Below are 10,337 nucleotides of genomic sequence, written 5' to 3'. Positions count from 1 at the left end.
TCAAGGCTATGCTGTACTCCACACAGTGCAGTCCTGCATAGTCCGTTGTAGTTCAGTGACAAACATTGGTAGTTTGAAATATATGTGAAATTATAGAGATGCACCAGATCCTGATTTTTAGGATCCTGCCGGATACCGGATCCTACAAAAGGGTTGAAACATATAGCCTACTCGCACACGTGGGCCCTTTTTATTATGTTGGCTCGAACTATTTTTTAGACTCATTGGCTTATTGCCACACTGCCTGCAATGGCCGCTTCCAAAGGGCTTTCACTCCATGCAGTGATTGGGGTTGTGAAAGACTGACTGAAAAGCCTAGGCTACGTAAAAAGTAGACGTGCACCAGATCCTGATTTTTAGGTAACTGCCGGATACTGTATCCACTGCTTAAGAACCTGCCGGATCCGGATAGTCTGAAAAACCCTATTATCCTGCCGGATCCGGAACCGGATCTTGGATCCTGTACATCTCTAGAAATTATAAGCCAAATGTACTGTTAAAACCCATCCAGAAGATCCCACCCTCCTCTGGCCTCCTAGGTATACAGTAGAGGATGACATTTTTCAGGAATTCCCGTGGTTCCCACGGGTCCTGTGGGATTCCCGCTGGATGGGAGTCAAAATTTTAAAGATGACCGGGAGCGTGCAGGAGCGGGAATAAAGATGAATGGGAGCGAGCAGGAGCGGGAATAAAAATGAAGGTGAGCGGGAATGCTGCTTATTTTTTCTTTAAAAAACAAACCAAAAAAAGCATTGTTTTTTTGCCGAAATGGGATTGGGGTTGATTTTGAGTGGGAGTGGGAAGGATTGGGAGACATTCTTTTCAGGAGTGGACGGAATGGGATTTGTTTCTTTTACTCCAGTCCGGGATGGGATTTTTTTTTTGGGACCGGGATGGGACGGGAGTGAAAATCCACTCCCGTGTCATTCTCTACTATACAGCTCATGGCCCTACCCATACGTATTACTTTCCCGCCACTCGCCACCTCTAAACATCTGCAGAAAAGCAGATTATTACATTACATTACATTGCATTTGGCAGACGCTTTATAACCAAAGCGACTTTCAGAAGAGGACATAATCAAGCCAACATCACAAGCAAATACAGAGTGCACAGGAGATATACAGAACAACAAGTGCAATTACTAAGAGGGGTTATTTTTTTATTATTATTATTTTTTTTTTAATAAAGAGGAAATAATGAGAACACACACACACAGACACACACTCACAAACTAAACTAAACTAAACATAATGTCAGGATTCTGCCCTGGGGCAAGGCCAGTTCAATCATTAGTCTAGTAGATTCTCTCGAAAGAGGAATGTCTTTAGTTGTTTCTTGAAGGCTGCAAGAGAGGTGCTTAGTCTTGCTGCCTCTGGGAGACTGTTCCACCACTTGGGAACCACAACGGAGAACAATCTTGACTGGGAGTACCTAGAGCGACTGGATGGCAGAGCCAGACGGCTTGTGCTGGATGAGCGCAGATCTCTTCCAGTAACATAAGGCGTTAGTAGGTCCTTCAGATAAGCTGGGGCCGTTCCTGTGATGGTTTTGTAGGCAAGGGTCAATGCCTTGTGCTTGATCCGGGCGGCGATCGGTAACCAGTGCAACTCAATAAATAGAGGAGTAACATGGGTCCTTTTGGGTTGATTGAAGATCAACCGTGCCGCCGCATTCTGGATCATCTGCAGAGGCTTTAGCGCACAAGCAGGTAGACCTGTCATGAGTGAGTTGCAGTAGTCAACGCGGGACAGGACCGTGGCCTGGACCAGTCGTTGTGTAGAATATTGTGTCAGCACAGGTCTGATATTCCGTACGTTGGACATCTGGATTCGACAGGTCCGGGTGACCGAGTTGATGTAGTTGGAGCATGACAGCTCATCATCAATCATGACGCCAAGGTTTTTGGCGACTTTGCTTGGGGTCACGATGGTGGAGCCTATCTTGAGGTTGATGTTGTGACTGAGCGGCTCTTTAGCTGGGATCACCAGGAGCTCTGTCTTGGCCAGGTTCAGCTGTAGGTGGTGGTCCTTCATCCATGTTGACAAGTCGGTGAGGCAGGCAGAGATGCGTTCCGAAACCGTGGTGTCCTCTGGACGGAAAGACAGGTACATCTGGGTGTCATCAGCATAGCAGTGGTAGGAGAACCCATGTGTTTGAATGACACGTCCCAGGGAGGACGTGTATATTGCAAACAGAAGGGGTCCCAGCACTGATCCTTGGGGTACGCCTGTGGAGAGGGTGTGAGTCGTAGACAGCTTCCCTTGCCATGACACACTGAAGGTGCGTCCAGAGAGGTAGGAGTTGAACCATGAGTGGACAACGCCTGTGATTCCCATGGCTGTGAGTATCCTCAGGAGGATCTTGTGGTTGACTGTGTCAAAGGCTGCAGATAGGTCTAGTAGTATGAGGACCGAGGATAGTCCTTCCGTTCTTGCAGTCCTTAGAGCTTCAGTAACTGAGAGTAACGCAGTTTCAGTTGTGCTACACTTCGAGTGACAAACATCAGTAGTGATTAAAATGTATGTGAACTTATAAGCCATATGCACTGTTTTACAAAAATGACCCATTCAGAAGAACACGGCCTCCTTGGTATATAGAGCCTCACGCACCATCCTATGTACTTCGCCAAGAGACTTGGCTCCGCACTATGTCTGGTACCTGATTTCTGTGGAGCGATGTTGAGCGGCAGGATTTGGCCAGTGTTCTGACAAACGGTTCTACGTTGTAATTTTATCCTATGGTATGTTCTGTCAGATATGTCCTACATCGCCAAAGATAGACATCAGACATGTTTGTTGGCCTTCTTGCACAGAATTGTATTTTGCACATGAGCAGTGCGTGTTAAATATACTAACCATTTTTGTTCTTTTGTCTTGTCTACTGTTTTACCCTTAGGTTTTTTACCTAACTGGCTGACCTGCTACTACCATGAATTGTTCCTACTGCTAACAAACTCAATTCAATGAACTTGTGGCCTGAATTTAAATAAAAAGAGAAAAAGGGAAAAGTCAAAAGGAAACAACTCTTGTCTAGTCCTTTGAGTGGAATCCAGTGCACCTTCAACCTCCACCAGAAGTCACTCCTTTTCAAGTTGGGGAAACAACACAAATCAAAATAACCAAATCAAAAAATCCAAGCAAAACAACTTATCCTGATTTTTCAGAAAATGTCCTTCCCGCTTCCTGCATTCACGTCAGATCAAACAACCTCCAGACCATGAATTCAAAATGAAATTGTAGTATTATGGGATGGTCGAGACCAGGCTAGTTATACAGCGCACGTTCTACCAGAGTTATAGAAGTAGAAATAGAAGTAGTCTTACAGATGAAACTACGACACTAGTGGTACGGTATTACATTATTACATTACATTACATTATATTGCATTTGGCAGACGCTTTATAACCAAAGCGACTTTCAAAAGAGGACATATTCAAGCCAACATCACAAGCAAATACAATGTGCACAGGAGATATACAGAACAAGTGCAGTTGCAGAGGGGTTATTTTTTTATTTATTTTTTTTTAAATTAAAGAGTAAATAACGAGTACACACACACAAACTAACTAAACTAAACATCATGTCAGGAGTCTGCCCTGGGGCAAGGCCAGTTCAAGCATTAGTCTAGTAGATTCTCTCGAAAGAGGAAGGTCTTCAGTTGTTTCTTGAAGGCTGCAAGAGATGTGCTTAGTCTTGCTGCCTCTGGGAGACCGTTCCACCACTTGAGTACCACAACGGAGAACAATCTTGACTGGGAGTACCTAGAGCGACTGGATGGCAGAGCCAGACGGCTTGTGCTGGATGAGCGCAGTTCTCTTCCAGTAACATAGGGCGTTAGTAGGTCCTTCAGATACGCTGGGGCCGTTCCTGTGATGGTTTTGTAGGCAAGGGTCAATGCCTTGTGCTTGATCCGGGCGGCGATCGGTATTACATGGTTTCAACTATGTAATATCATGTTACTGGTGTTGTAATTTCATCTCTATGAGTTCTACTTCTACACTATGACATTCAGTGTCATCTGTTTTTGCACAAGCTGTATGTATGGTACTGCTGCAACACTTTAATTTCCCCATTGTGGGATAATGAAGGGCATACTTACTCACTTACTTAATGTGCTCCTCTGTTTTCCGCAGGCACAGTGCTGATGATGTCAATGTGCGAGGTGGTGCACGTGTACGAGTTCCTGCCGTCGCGCCGCAAGACGGAGCTGTGCCACTACTACCAGCGCTTTGTGGACGCGGCCTGCACGCTCGGCGCCTACCACCCGCTGCTCTACGAGAAGAACCTGGTGAAGCGCATGAACCAGGGCCACGACCGAGACATCTACACCCACGGCCGCGTCACACTGCCCGGATTCAGCACCTTCAACTGCTCCCAGGGCTCTCCTCCGGGAGCCTCAGCCGTGCACTGAAGTCCACACAAATCGGAATCGGATGACATGACAACGGAGGATTCATGAGGGAAAACAGAGCTCAAAAATCGGAAGACGTGACAACAAGGATGATTTTAAGGGAGGCGGAGAAAGAAGAAAATTCACTAACAAGTTGAAATGATGACCAACATCGCTGATCACCAGTCACTGCGCCAAAACAAAACAATTCATTTGCTTGATACTTACTGTATTCTATGCTTACACGTCACCCTGCCTGGGTTTCAGCACCTTCAACTACTCCCAGAGCTTCTCGGGAGTTTCAGCCATGTACTGAAGTCAACGCCAATCAGGGCGATAAAGGATGATTCATCCTCTTCGTGCAGGTGGGCCATTGACAGGCCTATTCATTCTTTCGCTCCACTACATTGATATGACATTACAGAGAGAATCTTAATTAACAGAATAAGACTTGGTCATTACAATTGTGGTGACAATAAGGTTATAACAGAGGCTCTGCACGAAGGGACTAAGGGGTAAAAAACGCAAACAAATTGAAATGATGACCAGCACCACTGATCGCTTGGCCAAAACAAAACAAAAATCATTTGCCTGATACTTACTGTAGTCTATGCTTAGTGAACTCTCATTATTGACTGAAGAAGACTGAAAAGACTGAACAACACTGCCTGATCACCACGTCACTGGATATGCAACAGCATGTGCAAACCACTAGGGGGCGTAGCCCAGTCTGTTTAACTCCCATGAAGAAATCGTTTACGCCCCTATGCACACGCACACACACACACACACACACACACACACACACACACACACACACACACACACACACACACACACACACACACACACACACACACACATAGTCCCACAGGCACACTGCAGCTTTTTGTTGCTCACCTCATTTCAGTAAATGTCAGTAAGCATGATGTTGTGGTGTGTGTGTGTGTGTGTGTGTGTGTGTGTGTGTGTGTGTGTGTGTGTGTGTGTGTGTGTGTGTGTGTGTGTGTGTGCGCGCGCGCGCGCGCGTTTGTTAGTCACTCTGACTTTGCACTGTAAAATACATGTATGAGGCTGCATATTGAACCACCAACAACATTGCGCTGCATAGATCTTTTTTTTTCTTTTGTTGGTTGAACTTGTACTGTTTTTTGTGTCATGAATATAATGATGCCAAAATAGTGCGAGATCTATGAATGTAATATTTAAAAAGATCCATGTAGCACGTCACATTCATTTTGTTTGGTTGGTTGGTTCACTGTCTCCGCGGGCCGCCTGTCCTGTCCTATCCCCAACAGCTTCATTCTATTACAGTGAATTTCGCTTCGCTCTCACAGACTTTGAGTGGAGGTGCAATTTCGCCTTGTAAGGCGAAGGCAGAGCAAATTTGCTATCGCTTTTGACACAGGCGTGTTGAAAAACCCTTTCATCCACTGAAGAATGAAAAGGCCCAATGATACAGCACCGCACACTAAAGTAGGTTATATTATATTTTTTATCAACATCAACTAGTCTAAGCACCATGTGGAGAGCAGTGGGAGAGGACACTATACACACCACACTGCCATGTCCTTAGAGTTATTGCAATTAACAAACAAACAAACAAACAAACACTTTAATCCTAATTCCAGAATGCATGATTTACAGTGTTTACAGTTTACAGACCGCATGTCAAATTGAATTCCTTAGCAGAAGATTTTTTTTTGTCGTTGTGAATACTTTGGCTATGGTCTGAGCAGCAACATACACATATTTTTGAATGCAGGTACTGTAGAAAGCACTGATTTCCTTTTGTTTATTTAATGGATTTTTTTTGTTCAATAGGCATGTAGATTATCTCACCCAAGTGTTGAATGTGGGTGAGCGTGAGGCACATGGGCTACTTTGTGTGTTCTTCTGTGTACAATACGTCTGTATGGGAAATGTACATGCACACTCCATGTGGCAGCCACTGCCACCTAAAGCCGGGCTCCAACTACACGACTCCCGATTTTGTGTCGGAATTTGAAATCGGGGTGCGCCGCACAAATGCAGAGAATCGCAACTGTCAATCTCCTCCCTGATCGCAACCACCGAGACAATGCCCGACGTTCTATTTCCAGTCGCAAATATCAAACAGTGTTTGATTTCTACAATTTGCGATCGGCGACTCTTTGAGCTGCCGAAGTTCTATCTTAGAACGTCACACACGAGGAAATCTTGCCCGACAAACGCTTGCGATGGTCCTGAGGAGTAACGTTCCGCTGATTGTCGTAAGGGGGGTTTTCAGCAGAGAATCGGGCCGATAGTCGTGTAGTTTGAGCCTAGCTAAAGGTTATCTATCCTCAGCTGCTACCACCACAGTGTTAATTCAACACCACATATGTAGGTTTTGAATTAATCGGAATTTAACACTGCAAACATCTACTGAGCACTCACTTCACAGTGTGACCTCAACTGGTGTGCCAAATAGATTTGACTTGTAAAGGAGCATGTCCTTCATATCTACTGAGCTACACTGCACTGGAGTAATCCTCTAGAGCATACTGCTTTCTTTATGCATTTTCCTCTCATGGATGCCTAGACCTGGAGGGACTGGGAAAGTAGAGTACAGGGGTGGACAAAACTGGATTGAGAAAATAAAAGTCTTGCCAGACAGGGGCACCGCCAGAAATTTTGGGCCACATAAAAGATTCCAAATTTGGGTGCCCTTAAAGGTGGGGTTGCAGGTTAACCATTTTAAGAAAATGTACTATTATGAGACATCACGTTGGGGGTTCCACAGGCTCTATATAAGTCCATGTAAAACCTTAGAATCCTGGGAGAGTTCCCCAAACGTGATGTCATACCTGCAACTCCACCTCTTAAGGGCCCCTTTGAGTGCTGTCAGTTAGAATCTGTAACCCCCCCCCAGCGGCACCCATGCTGCCAGATATTCCTTCTGCCTGTGCCCTGATGCTTTTACTAATCAGCTCAGCAATGTTGTAGGGTTTTTACTTCCTGAATCAGAGATGTCCGCCCCTGCATGAGAAGGTATGGGGAAGTAATACAAATGAGATGTCAATTTGATGTAGTAGAATGATCTATTTTTGTGTACTGAAAGGCAATCGATGCAATATTTGGAAGTACATATTATGCAAAAAGTCCAAGACTAATTTGGAAGACCACATTTCTTTGTTCATTTTTTATTTTGCAATTATGAAAACGCCTCAATCTTTTTTTTTATATCCCTTATTGTTCTTTCTGTGGTATTCTCCTGCACTGTTCATTGTATTTTTCTCATTGCTTAGATCATTGGCACATGTGTTTGTTTATTTATTTTTACTTAATTTAAAAAGATATCTCCAAAAAGGGATGGTAGAGTGATGCAGCGTCAAATGATTCTTTTGTGCTTTTTTATGTCAGTTTCAGTAACTGGATTCATTTGTGTAGCCACTGTAAATACCAGGAAACACATCAAGACTGCAAATCAGTCTGTAATTGAAAAGAAAACAGAGGAGTTTCAGTAGGTCTGTGATTAGAAAACAGAGATTGGCTGGGGATTAGGGATTGATCAGGGATTAGTACCATTTGGTTTTGCTTCGGGGCATTACGAAGACCATGCTATAGTGGTTGCCAGCATGCATCTCTGGATTGGCCATATGGCATGCAGGGCATTTACCTGGTGGACTGTTGATGATTTTGGCCTGGCCCTCCGCTCAATGGTATAAGTCCTCATGTCGATACAGCAGGCCTCTTTGAAATAGTCAGATATTAATAAAGCACTTTGGTTTTTATGGTCAAAACAGCTCATATTACTGCAGATGACTAAATTTTTGTCACAGGCTTTATTGTCTCTCTCAATGCCTGGTGGACTGGTCTTGGCTAAAAATGCCCGGCCTGATTTTTCATCCCAATTCAGCTTTGCATCTGTTCACACAGACGGAAATAATTACACTGCATCTGCAATGCGTATGGCATAGGCCGCTGATTGTTTTTTTTTTTTTTAAAGCACCTTTTCATTGGAGAACGGTTGACCTCATATCATTCCAGAGTGTGGGCACTGTAGTGTAGTGAACAAACAACATTGAATACAAGTGAGAAAAAACTGCTGTGAGCGGAAATAAAATGTATTTCCCAGGACTAAATTCCTGGAATATATTCAGTACCCAACCATGTGGAGATAAGAAATCTGAATGACTGAATATGAATGACTGATTAATATACAGTACACGCGGACGAGAAAGGATTCAAATGCAAGATCTCAAAATGTACCATCAATAACACCAGTAACTCTGAATCCAGCTGTAAAGACCAGGCAATAATGGTCAGACTCAGCTCATGTTATACATAGTGTGTAACGTGTATTATTGATCAAAGTATTGCTGTATATGGAATAGCCCTTAGAGACTTTGCCCTGGTGATTTATAAAGGACTGCAGTATATACCTGAGCAGATTCATGGTATAAAATTTATATACTATAAATCAAGCCTCTCCAGACCTACTAACTCTGTTTAAAGTAGCATGTACCATGTACAGTTAAATGTATTACAAGTGTATAGTAGGCTAGCTGCTGAGCATGCTGCAATGCTGTAGGCAGCGTGCTCCGTCTTCATATTGAGACCGCTATGCAACAGATGATGAGATCTTCAAGCTTCTTTTGTTTCAGACGTGCACATTTTCATCCTTTACTTTGACATGTTTCGACGGTAAAACATCCGTCATCATTCCACTGTCGAAACATGTCAGGTGAAAGATGAAAACTTAGGTACACGTCTAAAACAAAAGAAACTTCAAGATTTGATATAATTTTAATACATAAAGAACATCATGCACCAAACAGATAATGAGCTTCAATGGTAGCACTATGACAACTCTGTGTGCAACACATCTGTTCCAAAGGTCCTAGTTAGTAATTTTAGTATTTTTTCCCCAAGTGAATGCTGCCCAAATTCTTCACAAAATGTATCAATGTTATTGACTTTTCTGATCAAAATGAGAGATTTACTAAAGAGGTTACACCTGTTCATTCATGAGAAAAGTGTACATTTTCAATTCATAAGCGATTCTTATGAAATACTTATGAACAGATGATGGTAGTGAATATTCGTGAAATGTGAATGGGCAGCACCATTTCTGGAAATAAACTACAAAAAAATACTCACTGGACCTTTTATGCTCAAAGTTCATGGCCATAGTTAGTATACTGGATTGTTGTAGACAGAACTCAATCTATGTAAGCAGCACACAGACACATTTAATTGTTTTGTTAGAAAATAAACCGGGGCTTGGAAAAAAGTCTTTCAATTGCTCAAGTGAAAAATGTTGTGTGTTTAAGGTTGTCCAAGTTTTATCACATTCCTGAGTAACATTTTATGTAAACGGTCAGATGATTTACAGTGTTTCCGCATCTACTGGTACATGTATCCATATATTGGCCAACCAACTCTCAGCACAGCACCAATTTCTGTGCCCTATGAAAGAACATGATGTTTATGTCGTCGTTATACCATATTAATATGCAATAACAAAAATGATACTCCCCCAAAGGAGCCATGGTGGCTCAGTCCCACTTTAGCCCTTATTTGGACACCTCTGCCTCTGTTGGTATCTCAACACCAAGTAGGCCTACATAGAACATTTACTTTTTTTTCAAGTCAAGTCAAGTCGGCTTTATTATCAATGTCCTTTACATGCACTGGTCATATAAAGAATTTGAAATTACGTTTCTTACTTTCCCATGCAGACATGGACATAGACTTAGGTGTGGACATAGACAATTAGACATAGACAGTAAACATACATTACACCTAGAGTACCTATACAATACCCATACAGACATACAGTACAGTATAAAGTGCCAGACTGGGCGACAGCAGTACATAGAACATGCACTTACACAATGTTTCATTATTACACAGTTTATTAAACTGTACTTTATGATGTAGAGATACACAGTGACAGGAACCGTTAGGATAAAGTGAAG

General features: G+C 43.0%; 1 protein-coding gene across 1 annotated transcript in view; it reads left to right on the top strand.

Annotated features, from left to right (window-relative positions):
* st6gal1 (ST6 beta-galactosamide alpha-2,6-sialyltranferase 1) overlaps positions 1–5,311 on the top strand; it is a 39,719-nt gene extending 34,408 nt beyond the window's left edge. Inside the window, exon 10 of the mRNA XM_063203161.1 lies at positions 4,136–5,311. Within this exon, the coding sequence (XP_063059231.1) occupies positions 4,136–4,413 (278 nt within the window). The 3' untranslated portion in view covers positions 4,414–5,311. The remainder of the gene's footprint in view (positions 1–4,135) is intronic.
* The last annotated feature ends 5,026 nt before the right edge of the window (positions 5,312–10,337 follow it).

This window comes from Engraulis encrasicolus, chromosome 7, assembly GCF_034702125.1.
Source record: "Engraulis encrasicolus isolate BLACKSEA-1 chromosome 7, IST_EnEncr_1.0, whole genome shotgun sequence".
Taxonomy (NCBI): domain Eukaryota; kingdom Metazoa; phylum Chordata; class Actinopteri; order Clupeiformes; family Engraulidae; genus Engraulis; species Engraulis encrasicolus.
Note: the sequence above shows the minus strand (reverse complement) of the source record. Positions and strands in the feature narration are given on the sequence as shown.